Source organism: Coloeus monedula, assembly GCF_965178545.1.
Source record: "Coloeus monedula genome assembly, chromosome: Z".
Classification (NCBI taxonomy): domain Eukaryota; kingdom Metazoa; phylum Chordata; class Aves; order Passeriformes; family Corvidae; genus Coloeus; species Coloeus monedula.
In genome coordinates this window covers 74,647,779-74,662,891 of record NC_138822.1, presented here as the reverse complement: position 1 = coordinate 74,662,891, position 15,113 = coordinate 74,647,779, and the positions used below count along the sequence as shown (strand labels likewise).

General features: G+C 42.5%; 1 protein-coding gene across 1 annotated transcript in view; it reads right to left on the bottom strand.

Annotated features, from left to right (window-relative positions):
- ZFR (zinc finger RNA binding protein) overlaps positions 1 to 9,545 on the bottom strand; it is a 46,838-nt gene extending 37,293 nt beyond the window's left edge. The window contains exons 1-2 of the mRNA XM_082302003.1: positions 9,474 to 9,545; positions 9,185 to 9,269 (exon numbers count right to left, since the gene is read on the bottom strand). Coding sequence (XP_082158129.1) covers positions 9,185 to 9,269; positions 9,474 to 9,510 — 122 coding nt within the window. The 5' untranslated portion in view covers positions 9,511 to 9,545. The remainder of the gene's footprint in view (positions 1 to 9,184; positions 9,270 to 9,473) is intronic.
- Between the last annotated feature and the right edge of the window lie 5,568 nt (positions 9,546 to 15,113).

The window sequence follows — 15,113 nt, the reverse complement described above, 5'->3', positions numbered from 1 at the left end:
TTCTTTGCATCATGCCATTACAATTCAGTGATTGCCACTAGATAGGTAAACCATACACTTATCAATAAGTCACCTCAAAGATGAGCAGCCTCATGTTTTCAAAACACCCTTTCTTCTTTGATAATCTATACATTTAGTCACACAACCTGATTTAAATCCAATCAAATTCTGCCATGTTTTGTTCACTGTACATACTGCAGGCGCCTGCATCACTGATGCAATATATGCTCTGTATTGACCTCTCTTTGCTCAGCTACACACAACAGACAGCCCATTGCCTATACTACTTTCTTTAAAAAGTTGATTTTTTTCAAGTCTATTCAACAGCCTTGAATGGTAACATGCAAAATAAAAAGAACTGAGCTTGAGAGGTTACATCTGTTTAAAAAAGGAGCAACTACTAACATTATCCCTGTCAAAATCACAGAATCAAAGAACGGCTGAGATTGGAAGGGACCTCCGGAGGTCATCTGAGGTCCAATCCCACTTAGGCAGTGTCACCTACACCCAGGACTATATCCAGACAACTTCTGAGTATCTCTGAGGATGGAGACTCCGCAACTTACCTAGGCCACGTGTGCCAGGACTCAGTCATTCTCGTAAGAAAAAAGCGCTTCTTCACTTTCAGAGCGAACCTCCTGTGCTTCGGTTTGTGCCCACTGCCTTTGATCCTGGCACTGGGCACCACTTAAAAAACCCTGACTCTGTCCTCTCTGCACCCTTCCTTCATGTATTTATACTCATTAAGAAGATCCCACTAGCCCTCCTCCAGGCTGAACAGTCTCAGCTCTCCCAGCCTTTTCTCATTAGAGAAATGCTGCAGACTCTTCAGCAGCTTTGGTGGGCCTCTTCTTGGGCTCTCTCCAGTATGTCCGTATCTCTCCTGTACTGAAGCCCAGAAACAGACACAGGATTCCAGGTGTGGCCTCACTGGCACTGTATAAGAAGGGAATGATCACCTCCCTCACCTACCTGGTAATACTTTGCCTAATGCATCCCAGGATGCCATTCCCCGTCTTGGCTGCAAGGACCCACTGCTGGCTCACATTCAAGTCTGGGGTCCACCAGGACCCCCAGGTCTTCTTGCTTTCCAGCTGGGTGGCCCGCAGCATATACTGGTGCATGGGGCTGCTCTTTCATACTGAACTTTGCACTCCCCCTTGTTGAACTTCCTGAGATTCTTGGCAGCCCTTTTCTCCAGACCTTTGAAGTCCCTCTGGATGTCACTGTAACCCTCTGGCACATAAGTCACTTCTCATCATTTTCTATCATGAGCAAACTTGCTGAGAGTACACACTGCCCTAACATCTGGACCATTAATGAAGATGCTAAACAGAAAAAATGCTAAAATTGGCAAGTTCTCCATAAAATGAAAGAAACTTCACTAGTATGGAAAACTGCACTAAATTCTTTAAACATTCTGTATTTCCTGCCTTAAGCTACTACTTTGCTTTTCTAGTACCAATAATGTAACTATACTTTAAGCTATCATTGTTGTATTTTAGCAGCAGACAAAATTTTACACATAATTTAACACTCTAGATTTAAGCCTGTAACCATCAATCCATTCTGAGGATACAACTACAAAGGACATAATTATACCATTAACAGAAAATCTTCTCCAAATGCTCAGTTCCTAAAGACAAGCACCTGCTGCAAATTTCAACTAGTTGGCAGGCTTCCCTCCTTAAAATGACAAAGACTTCTCTGACTTGAGGCACCTTTCCTCCACAATTATCACCTTCTCTGTCTCCCCATTGTAGCCCATCAGCTTCCCACAGCTCTGTCATATTCAGTGAAGTCTCTTCTGCTAAGAATGTGTATGCATCAAGATTGTGATGGAACTCAGCAGAGCATGGGCCTAAAGTACTCAGAGCAAGCATTCTGAGTTTTTAGCTTCACCCTGTGGTAAAACTATGATTACTTTCACTGCCCAAGCATTTTAGGATAAGGTGCATGTACTGTTAGGTGAATAAATGTTATCCTTAACATCAGTTTAAGTTTAGTAGTGCACAGTGTCTTCAGAAGAAAGTCCTACCCACCGTTGTCCTTACCATCCTGTTTTCACCAACACAAGACTGAACTATGTTTAGCGATACCTTAAACTTAGTCTGCTATGCCTGTGTGAATTACAGCCCAAACATCTCTGAAAGACTCAGTACTTTTCAAACCACTATCTAGATGAAGAACAGTTAACTGGGGCAGATATTGAAGACAAAAGTAACTAGAAATACCAGCAAATGTGAAAAGAACACTCCACCCCCAATCAATCCTCAACAGCCAACTCATCCATGCACAGCAACTCACTTTCTTTTGCTGTTCTACACCACCTGAATATGCTGTAACATGGTGCACTACAATCGAATTCCAAACCAGCTGTAACTGAAAGAGTTCATCCATATGGCTGTCTAGAAGATTGCATCTTAACCTGAACTCACAGGCACTGTGGTCTGCTCTGAACATGAACTGCTAAAATTGCCTTTATCTGTGACAGCTCACCACACTCAGTCATGCTGCTTGAAGGCAATTTAAAGTTAGCAAATCATTCCTAACTACCCAAGCATCTCTGATCCATGTCCTGTCTCATTAGAGCAAGACACAGTACGGATATCACCAAGACAAAACTCACAATACTTAAAAGATTCTCCACCTTTTTAACAGAAACCAAAACCATAATACAAGGTTAATTGAACAAAACTATCACATTTGCACGCTTCTCTGTCCAAACATTACTCAATGCCCCTATCTCTCCATCAGCATTTTAATCAGCCAATTTGAGATTAAAAACTTAACTATGCCTCCCTCCAGCATTGAACCAAGAATGCTAACATTATCTTACATGTGAAAGACAAGCCAATATTAGGGTGTTAATTTCAAACGGAATAGACACACAGTGGCTCAGGTGAGGTACAGAGTATGCACACACACACACAAAGACGACTAGTATCACCACATTCCACATTTATTTCAGGCTCCTAAACAAGACAGATTAGTACAATCACTTAAATAAGTAACAAATGAGGTTTGCATTGCATGCAGGTTTATAACCTTAGGCCCTAAAACCACCACGAGCAGAAAGCACAAATTGTAAAGGTCCTGTAATATCCAGAGAAATTTCCTGCATTAGTATTTGCATAATCTAATGCTTCTCTCAGTAAATCACGATATTATTACTGGGTAGTGCACATGAAGAATTTTAAATGGGTAGGATAGCAGGAAATTTTATGCAGCAACAACACTGAAAGGAACGAGAATGCTTCTAATACATTATTTACAGGCTTAAGGGGCACTTAGCTCTTTTGCTGTCTTTGATTAAATACAAAACAAGATTTCAAACACGTTTTATAAAAATTAGTATTTATGAACTAATAAAGACAGTAACCTACTCCTTATCTAGTCAATTGAAGGAACTTTACTGATTACACTGTTACAACAGTAAATATTATCAAGTTCTATGTGCCTGTCCTGGTTTTGGCCGGGGTAGAGTTAATTTTCTCCTTAGTAGCTGGTTCAGTGCTGTGTTTTGGATTTAGTATGGGAATTATGCTGGTAACACACAGACGGTTTAGCTGTTCCTCAGTAGGGCTCACTTTCAAGTCAAGAACTTTTCAGTTTCTTGTGTTCCGCCAGTGAGCAGGTGCGCAAGAAGCTGGGTGGGAGCATGGTCAGGAGAGCCGACCAAACTGGCCAAAGGGATATTCCATGCCATAAAATATCATGCCCAGTGTATAAACTAGGGGTAGTTGGCAAGGAGCTACTGACTGTTTCTGGAGAACACGCTGGACATTAAGTCAGCAGGGGATCAGCAGTTGTGTTGTGCATTGCTTTCTTCTCTTGGGTTTTATTCCCCCTATTCCCTTCATTACTACTATTACTTTTATTAGTATTACTGCTATAATTCATATTATTATATTTATTTTCTTTTAACTATGAACTGTTCTATCTCAATCCAGGAGTTTTACTTTTTTGATTCTCCTCCCCATCAGGGTGGCTGGGAGGTAAGCAAGAGGCTATGTAGTACTTAGTTGCTGGCTGGGGTTAAACAGCAACTACACCGTACTCCTGAATTTTCCAAATCCAAGGTCTACCACCTGAGCATCTATCAATCTGGCCTTTGTAATTGCCTCAACTATCAGTATTTAACGTTAAGACTTGGGCAAATTTTAATTTCTTCTTCACATGAAGGATGAGAAAGTATTTAAATGATCCACCATGGCCACAGATAAACTGTAACTCCAGGAAGACACAGTGACTTCTATGCCAATAATAGCTCCACTATCCTTCCAGTTTTTGATTTAAGTTCTGCACCTGGGACAGGGCAGCCCTGGAGGTGTGGACAGACTGGGGAACAGGAGGCTGGAAAGCTGCACCACAGAAAGGGACCTGGGAGCCCTAGATGGTAAGAAGATGAACATTGAGTCAGCAGTGCCCTGGCAGCCAGGGGAGCCAACTCTGTCCTGGGGGGCATTAAGGACAGCATTGCCAGCTGGGCAAGGGAGGCAACTGTCCAGCTCTGCTCTGCACTGGGGCAGCCTCTCCTCGAGTGCTGGCAGCAGTTTTGGGTGCCACAGTACAAGGAAGACATGAACTTGTTAGAGAGTGTCCAAATAAGGGCCACAAAGATGGTGAAGGGTCAGAAGGGGAAGCTGTGTGAGGAGTGGCTGAGGTCTGGTCTGTTCAGCCTGGAGGAGGCTGAGGGAGACCTCACTGTGGCCTTTAACACTCCCACAAGGGGAAGCAAAGGGGCAGGCACTGATCTCTTCTCTGTGGTGACCAGTGACAGGACCCAAGGGAACGGCCTGAAGTTGTGTCAGGGAAGGTTTAGGTTAGGTATCAGCAAAAGGTTTTTCACCCAGAGGGTGGTCAGGTACGAGAAGCGGTGCTCCAGGGAAGTGACCACAGCACCAAGCCTGACAAGAGTTCCAGAAGTGTTTAGAAAATGTTCTCAGGCACATCGTGAGATTCTTGGGGATGTCAGGTGCAAGGCCAGGAGCCGGGCTTTGATGTTTCCCTGTGGGTCCTTTCTAATTCAGGATATTCTGTGATCCTATGATTCACTACTAATAATGCAAATTAGAATACTGTCATTTTTGCAATTCCGGAAGGGTTTACACCTGTCTACAACAAGTTTAGAATTAAATACAGAAACTGTCCTTAAAAGTGCCTTTCAGCTATCACTTAGTACAGCAGATTTTCTCCTTTCAGTCTTCTGAGTGGGAGCTCCACAACTGCGGACACCGAAATTCTAAGGAACCAGCTTATAAACTGAATGTTCCCACATCTTCATGAGCCCTGATGGGATTCACCCCAGAGTACTGAATGGGCCAGCAGCTATTACAGCAGGACCTCTCAAACATCTACCAAAGGCCTTGGGAGTCTGGGCAGGTCACTGCTAACTGGAAGCTTGCCAGTGTTATTCCCATTCACAAAGGCATGAGGGAAGAAAGAGGGAACTAGAGACTTAGTAGTGTAACCTCAGCTCCTGGAAAAATTATGGAGATACTAAGCCCTACTGGAAGGTGAAAGAATTGTTAAAAACCAATGCAATCATCTGTCATGGTCAACACGAGTTCACAAAGGGAAAATCTTGATTAACCAACATATCCTTCTATCATGAGGTCATTTGCCTCCTGGATGAAGGGAAGGCAGTGGATGCAGTTCTGGTTTGACTAAAGCTGCTAACACTGTCCCTCACAGCATCTTTCTGACAAGTTGTCCAGCTGTGGGACAAGCAGGTTCACAGTGCTCTGGGTGAAGAACCTGCTGGATGGCAGCACTCAATGGGCTGTACTGAACGGTGCTACATCTGTCTGGCAACAAAGAGCTTGAGTGCATCATTAGCAACTTGGCTGATGATTAAAACTGAGAGGTGCTGTGGATCTTCTTGAGAGGCAAGACACCTTGGAGAAGGATCTAGATAGACTGGAGCACTGGACAGTCATTAATGCAGTGAAATTTGACAAGTTCAAATGCTGGATTCTGCACCTGGAATGGGGTAATACCAGGCACATGTATGAAGTGAGAGAGGAATGGCTGGACAGCTGCAGAGGGACATGTGGAGCTGACTGGTGCTGGGCTCAGCGTGGGTCAGCAGTGCCTGGGCAGCCCCAAGGGCAAACCCCATCCCAGAGCACCCAGCACAGCACAGCCGGCACAGAGAGGGGATGGTCCCGCTGGGCTCAGCCTTGGGGTGGCCTCAGCGTGGGCTCTGATGGGCCCTGCAGGTGGAGAAGGATGGCAAGGTCTTTGAATGTGCCCCAAGGAAGAAACAAAGCTGGTGGGAGGGCTGGAAGGAACTTCCTGTGAGGAGCAGCTGAGGACTTTGGGCTGGTCTGGTTTGGAGAAAGGGAGGCTGAGGGGTGACCCCACTGCTCTCTGCAGCTTCCTGAGCAGGGGAAGGGCACTGGGAGCTGCTGAGCTCTCCTCCCTGTTATCCAGGGACACGACATGAGGGAATGGCTCAGAGCTGCACCAGCAGAGCTTTCAACTGGCTGTTAGGAAGCATTTCTATACAGAGAGGGTGGTCAAGCACTGGAACAGACTTCCTAGAGAAGCGGTCGATGCCCCAGTCTGTCAGTGTTCAAAGGCATTTGGACAGTGCCCTTAACAATGTGCTTGAACTTGGCCAACCCTGACGTGGTCAGGCAGGTGACTGGACAATGGCTGTAGGTCCCTTCCAACTGGAAGAATCTATTCTATTCCTTGAAATTGAACAGAATCTACTTAGACTCTCTACTTTCTGATGCAGAGTTTAGGCTTTTTATTTTTTCAGCACGTTTCCAGATGAAGACTTAATATATTTTGAGATGCTGATACATTAAGATATTACAAGGAAGGTGTGTACACTAAAAAGAATTTCACAATTTTTTTGCACCCAGCTGAACTAAATGCTGAAATCAATAAAATTCTGATTATTATCATTAGGGAGCACTGAGATCATCTAAAGTTGCAGACTAATATTCTTCTAACATACCAGAATTTTTCACAATCATTATAGCAAGAGAGAACCTTTAAAAATGTGACTGATATTGTGTTTATTATGAAAATTTCTGTTTCTTGCTACAAAAACTACAGTGGCAGGACTTCTAAATGGGGTACGTATAAAGAACTAAAGACTTCAACTGCAAGTGTGATTTACTCTCCTATAACAACTTGTTACTTTGAGCCACTTTTAAAAAATCCATAGATTAGTTCAGCATCCAGAAACACCTTTCATTTTTTAAGATTTGTGCGGCTCACCTATGTATTAAGTATGTAGAAAAACATCTGTTTATCTATTGCCCTGGTTTCCAAGAACACAATGATTTTTTTTATTCTATGAACTGTCACTTCAAACACTGGGAAAAAACTTAAAAGGACTTGTTGTAATATTAAATCTTACCATCTTTCCCTGCCACCACCATCTCCTTCTCAAATATACAGGAGGGGAATAAATGTTTTGTAGCACTCTGTAAAAACTCTAGTAAGAGCCCACCAAATCTGCTTTGTGAAAGTAAGCTGCCCTTCAGACATTTTAAGTGACTCTTGTGTTTTCAGCTCAAAATATTGAATTCCTTCTTATGAAAGGAGTGCTTAAACACTGATTGCTGTGTCTCTTCACTTCCAGATGTGGTAAATACACTAAAGGTTTATAGGATGTAGAGTCTTTAACTGATAGGCAATTAAATAGTATCTTGAATTTATGACAGTGAAGGAAGAAGGTTCTTTTGATCTGTTTTTCATTTTCTCAAAAACCCACTTAGGATCAACTATTGAACTTGAATGTTATTCCAACTATATAACTTCAAATGAGTTGTTCAGAATCTTTAGTCTAAGGATCACCTCAGCTCCACAATAAAACATGAATTTAAAAAGTCATCTGCACTTCAAAACTGCAGACATATATCTTGGTTTACTATTCACTTAATTCTTATACCTAAAAAGAAGTTATTTATATATATATATGTCCTATATATTCACTATAACTGTCACGTAAAATGCAAACATATACACACACTGTGAGCATTCAAAGGAACTAGAAGACTAGCTAAATTTAATCCTCTATTAAACACCAGAATAAATTAAATTCAATGTACTTCATGTCCATTTTCAGGAAAAAAACAACAGGAAAAACAGACTCGGAGTTATTCCAATACCTTCACAGAAGTGTACATTCCTAAAACTACATTAGGTATGCAATTTTTATTAGCTAGTAGCACACATCTGCATTTGTTTGTTAATAATCTCGGATATACTTGCTTTATTCTTTTAGTTTTTTTCTTATTCACCACAACTTAGGCACTGAAGAAGGTCTTTATGAGAGATTTATGGAATGAGCAATGTAAGATTCAAATGTGCACTTTAAGGTGTCACTCCAACATGAGCCAATTGCAAAGATGTTCCTGACTGTATTTAGCAAATTAAGTAACATGATGTCACAAAATGAAATGTAATATATGCTACCAATTACTTTTTAACAGTCTGGCCACAATTTAAATGAACAAAAATAACAAATATACAAAGAGTGGTGGCACTGTGTCTATACAAGATCTGTAGTGAAAAATCTATCCAGACGGATAGGACACAGGTATGTATACTGTTTACACAATCATGGGTCCTCAAGTTCCACTAGAACACTGCTTCTGGTCTTAGAAATCGGAGTAGAACACTTTTTTAAAACGGTACCTGTCCCTGAAAGTAGCTTCTCGACTTTTTCTCAGACACATTAATCATAACATTACTTCAATTGGATTAAGTCCCCTGTATTTTCCGGTGCTCCATCTCTCCCTGATCCAACCAGCCTGCCTTAGGTTGTTTTCCAACCCATGTTAGACGGGATTCTGTGCTCCCACAGTGACAGCAAAGCCTTGGGGAGCGAGGCCTGTGTTCCCCGAAGCTGAGGCAGGAGACGGGCCTGGGGGCGGCACACGGTGACTCGCCGGTGCTGCTGACTGACTGCAAGTGGCCATTTTAATCTAAGGGCCCGGGGACCCCATGCTGTGGCTGATCATCCCCCTCCTTCTCCGCGGTGCCCAGCCCCACCTCCCACCCCCAGGCATACACGGAGATAAGAACGCACGCCCGCGGGCGCGGCAGGAGGGTCCGGGCACAATCCACGGCACGGAGCAAGGGGCGGGAGTCGCCCGGGGTCCCGGCCGGAGAGAGGGGCCCTGGGGGGGCACGGGGGGGTCGCGGCGGTGCTTACCTGTACTGGGCAGCAGCCCCGCTGTGGGTGAATCCAAAGTAGTTGCCGGTGGCCATTTTGGCATCTTCCCCCAGCCGGCTGGGCACTGCGGCGGCGGCGACCGAGGGGCGGCGGCGGCCGGGGCCATGACAGGAGGCCCGGCAGGAGGAGGCGGTGGGGAAAGAACGGGACACACAGAGGGACAAGGGAGAGAGAGCGCGGGAGCGCCGGGTCAGACTCGGCGCCTCAGGAGCGACCCCCGCCCGCCGCCCTCTCCCCAAGCACGGACACGCCGAGCACCGCTACTCACCATAGGTGAACGAAACTACCGGGCATATGGGAATCATGAGTCCGGCCTGGCAGCGACGGCGGCGGGTGAACTCTCAACTCTCCCCCCCCTCCCTCCTCCTCCCGCTCGCTCCCTTCCCCCACCCACCCACCGACAGCGACAACGGCGAAGTGCGGCCGGGCCGGCTCCGCCTGCGCAGGCGCGGGATGTGCGCGGAGGCCGCTAGGAGATGTAGTCCGGCCGTGGCAGGGCTCCCGCCCGATGAACTGGGAGCCGCATCCGCCGCGGGGATCCGCCTGCGCAGGCGCGGGATGTGCGCGGGGGCCGCTGAGAGCTGTAGTCCCGCTCGCCGGCCCATGGGGAGCCGCGCTCTGGGCAGCCTATGGAATATACATACACGTACAGACGTACATATGTATATATGACATGTAGAATCCCGCCGTAGCTCCTATGTGGTTATTGCACGCGCGACAGTGGTGCAGCCTCACCCACACAGGGCCATTCATGTGACTTTTCCAGAAGCCAGCAGTCCGTCAGATCACTCCTGTAAAGCGCTGGGCAGCACACTGCGGCCAGTGCAGTGACCTCCCGACCAAAGGCATTGAATGAGCGTCCGTTCCCCATGGCTCTGCCCCGCCTTCCGGCAAATCCTTCCCTCTGAGCATCAGATGTCCCCCAAAACTCTGAACAAAGCAAAACTTAAATGCTTAAATACTTCAATCCCATTTATGTATTTTGTCTGTGCTACAGTGTGCATTATTCCTAAACTAATGAAGGCTTATAAAACACTTCTGGATTAAGTAAAAAGTATCATTTCGGAAGTATTTGTTTACTGTAAGCCAAGCCTATTCAAAACACACCTGCTTGGGATGTCCTCCTGCAGTCCTCACAAAGGCAGAGGGTTCCCATATCCCACAGTAGCTGTGATCATAGGCAGTAAGACTGCAAAGATATTATTGTTCATAAAATGAGAAGAGGAAAGTACTCTCTCATCTAAAACATTATTGCAGCTGCATATGAAGCACAACTACTTCCGATGCCAAACATCCTTGCCAATTCATTGAACTAATTAGTTTGTCAATATTATTAATTTTGCATAGGAACTGAATATTACTGTACCTCCTGTTCATTCTTATCCTAATCAAGCACAACAGTAAAAGGAATCTGCTCGGTTCTACCCAAAGTGCTTTTCTGGGAAAGAAAGTGGCTACTGGGTCAAGATACTTAATTGCTAGAGATTAGAAAAGAAAAGCCTTACTCCAAAGTTCTATGTGACAGTACTTGAGGACTTGACAGAAACCTTCTGTAGAAAAACTTAGAGGATACAACCTCTGCCATGAAAACCTCAATTGACTCAGGATATGCAAATTATACAAGAGATACATAATTGATATAGATATTTACAGCCTTATTTTTAATGAAAATTGTTCATAATTAGACCACTGGATCCTGATATTTGGACAAGAAGACAACAGAAGGGTTTTTTGTTCCACTGTCTTTCAAGTTTTTTCAGTTATAAGTCTTCCAATATACTGATAAATAGACAATATTCAGTACACATTCCATTAAAAATATAAGCATCTATATACACACAGATGTTCACACACCTTTTATCACTGCATCACTAAAGCTACGTTTGCAAAGTAGGTAGGCCTGTCATTGCTATTCGTTTATGAGGTAAACTTCATAGAATGACAGAATCAGATTGGCTGGGGTTGGAAGGGACTTTAAAGATCACCAAATTCCAACTCCCATTCCTGCCATGGACAGGGACACTTATCACTAGTCCAGGCTTCTCAGAGCCCCATCCAGACTGGCCTTGAGAGCTTGCAGGGATGGGCCATCCACAGCTTCTCCGGGCAACCTGTGCCAGTGTCTCACCACCCTCACAGTACAGACTTTCTTCCTAATATCTCATCTAAACACACTCTCTTTCTGTTTGGATCCATTGCCCCTTGTCCTGTCACTCCAGGCTCTTGTAAATAGTCTCTCTCCATCATTCCTGTAGGCTCGCTTTGGGTACTGGAAGGCCCCAATTAGGTCATCCCAAAGCCTTCTCTTCTCCATGCTGAACAAACCCAATTCTCTCATCCTTTCCTCACAGGAGCGGTGCTCCATCCCTCTGATCAACTCAGCGATCCTCCTGTGGACTCTTTCTGTGGATATGTATCTACATTATGCTACTATTGATACGTATTATATTATAATATTCCAAATAAACTTGGAATATTTACCCTCTTTTCAACTTTGTCTCCATAAAAAACCCAAAAACTCCCCCAAGGCTTTCTTACTCACAACTGAGATTTTTGACTTCAGTTTCATAACTTTTCTTCACCCAAGTAATTTCTATATTCAAATACTACACCCTTTATGTTGTGATTTCAACCCTGCATATTTCTGAGCAAAAGCTCCCATCTGGCAGCCCAATTCAGCTGCAATTTCACTAGAAGTTTCAGATTACTTTCTTGTGTGAATTTTGCATTTTGAGTTTTCAGTGCATATATCACTTTAAAAAGACTACAACATAATTTATGAGAAGTCATACTTTCTAAATGTGAACAAAAAAATTGAAAATCAAGGTTTCCTTTCTCCTTGGGGGGGGGGGGGGGGGGGGGGACCACTAGTATTATACAAGTCTTTCCCTCAGCAGTTTCCTAATAAGAATCTGATGCTTCCTGGTGACTTTGTGCACCATTACATAACATCTATTTATGCTACTTCTAGCTTGCAGGATCAGATTCATGGTCTACACTTAAAAAACCTCAGTGGGTTATAAAACAAGATTCTATCTTCTTAAGACATATATCAGATTGCTTCAAAATGAAACAGTAACAAATTCAGATTAGATCCTTAAGGATATTTTGACCTTTACTGATTTCTCTATGTTTAACTGGAAGGAAAATACATGGAATGGTAAAGTGCAAGTCGTGGCAGAGGGAGAAAGACAGAAAAGCTTTAATGAAACACAGAAAAGGTATTTTTTGAACAGGAAAAATAAACTCCTCTGTCCCAGATCCTATTAAGATTACAGAAGAACAGCCAAGAAGTTCCAGAATGAAAACGTATGCTGGAACACAAATCTTTAATTTGGAATTAAATACAACAGATACTCTATTTGTGCAAAGTTCAAAGAGCCTAAAAATATCACAGACAAAAATGGCAAGCAAGCTAGCATTCAGAAAAACACATTTTTGACCTTAATTTCAACTGTATGCGAAGAGAACACCAAAATATGGTGAGAAGAAGAAAACGTAATAACATTAAAGTGTCATCAGTCCTACTGTTTTACTTTAATGTCCCAAGATGCATGGCATAATGTCTCTGCTGCTGCCACAGGACTGCAAAACTGTGATTGAAACATAATGGGGAAAACGGAATGTTTTTAAATCTCAAGATTTGCTAAGTAAGATTAAGTAAGATTTCTTGGAGGCAACCTTCCAGTTTACGTAAAAGCAGGCTCTCAGCCAGCCTTTGCGTGCCCACCAGAGGGCAGGGCCACGCAGCAGAAGGTTAAAGCTTTCCAACACAGCACAGACCATGTTAACAAAAGCTGCTCTTTTATTTCCTGAAAAGGTAATTTAATACTTAGTGCTCTCTTTGTAAGTGCTCTAGATAGAAAAAGATTTACAATCAGCATATGGAGTCCAGTTGTATCTTCTCAGCTGGAAATTATTTCAGATAGCTAGAGAGACAAGACATTCACCAGCTTATGAACCTTCTTATTTTAAAGTGATATTACATTTTTTAAGCAGTAAAGACACAGACCCCACATTTTCGAACTATTAAAGCAAAAAAGTGTTACATTTAACAACAGGGTTTAAACACTGTACAGCGACCATAACAACAGACATATTAAAAAATATAAAAGGAATTTATTAAACCACAGATGGAAGTTATTACAGTTTAGGTTACTAAATTGCAACATAAAAAAACCCACTTCCCAAACATAATAGAAAGTTATGCAAATATTCATGCAAACTCAAATTACATGATACACATGAGAAACAAACCAGTTCCAGTCCCACAAGCAAAACCCTATGTGGTAGCATCCCTTACTCTTTCTTTTCTGACACTTTAATAAAACGACTGTCAATAATATAAGCTAACTTCCCCTTTCACTGCAGATTTCTTCTTCCACCTTTTAAACTAGTAAGCACAGAACACAAAGCTTTAAAAGGTGTCCTACTTAGGTTTGCCCCAAAATGCTTTTCCTACTAGATCTATTATTTCTAACCAGAGAAGTCATCCTTTGCAGTTAGTAATTGCTATGTAATCAGAAGCACGAGCATGTATTTTTCAGCATTCCCATTCAAATCTGCATGCTAAAATCTGTTACTGAAGAAAAAAGTAATGCTTCAATATTCTTCTCTGCCAAAGACATGTGGGATATGAAATGAGGCAATCAGGCAGTAACTAGAAGAATTTAAGCCCTTTTAAGGCAGCTACAGAAGGAAAGTGTCTGATGAAGGAACAAACCCATTACAAAAGTCTATTTTAAGAGCTTAGAAAGTGAACTATACCCCTTGGGGGGATAGATGACTCACTCAGAAGGTAACAACAGATTTACCTTGGAAGAATTATGGCTCCTTTCCCACTGTTCTAAAGCCAGCATTTTTTTCTTAGTAGCTTCTTTCTTCTTTTCTAACTAAAATAAAATAAAATAAAATACGGTGAGGGTAATTCCCCAAAAGCTCTAACAGCCACTATGCTCAATAACCAGAATATTTCTCAAAGAAATGTATCATTATTAAAAAGCAGAACATGAAATCCCCAGTTGCAGCAAACCTTCCTTTACCCTCACTGACCTGTAATTTAGGAATTCAGCTGTAAAAATAAACTTGGTGCTTGCTTTGGAGGAAATGCTGCAGGTGGGAGAAATTAACCCATTAAGAGCCAGCATAAAATGTTTGTTTTAGTCAGTTTGACTTATGTCAAGGCTGAAAGACTTGATTAAAAATGCATAAAGAATTGTTGATTTTAATAAACAATTCCTTGATGATTTGATTAAAACCTGAGCACTCTTTGTGTACCAAGTGTTGAACTGTAAAAAAGCAAAGCATACAGGGATTACAGGGATTACAAACACCTAAACTATCATTATACTTCTAATATAAAAAGTTAGTGAAAATTAGTTGGAAAGAATAACTATGTTTTCTTACAGATTAATATTACATATTTGGAAGTGATCTTGTGTGGAATAGTTATTTTTTTGTTGTTGTTGGAGTTAAGCATTAAGTATTACAATACCATTTGTTCATCTTCCACAATTACGTGGCTTGACAAGCCTGGTGTTTGTGCAGTGGTGATAATTACTCTATTGCCTGCATATGATTTACTGTGCTTTGATTCTTGTATAAACAACCATATTTTTATCTTCCAAAGATCAGACATGTAGTAAGAATTGTATATTTTTATATTTTTCTTTTCATTCTGCAACCTACATGACACTGTGAAACTGCAAGTTACCAAGGATTATTTAGATGAGTACACTTCCTATTTCTGGTATTTCCTTCCTGTTTTCCTGCTATTAAAGTGAAGAAGTGAAAGCCACTTCTCACACCAAAAGCCAGTTTACTTCATGATGGGGGCTCCAAGGACCTCATGGATCCCCTCTAAAAACCTCTTTGCCCACCTCTTTTAAGTACTTTTTCAGAAACACTG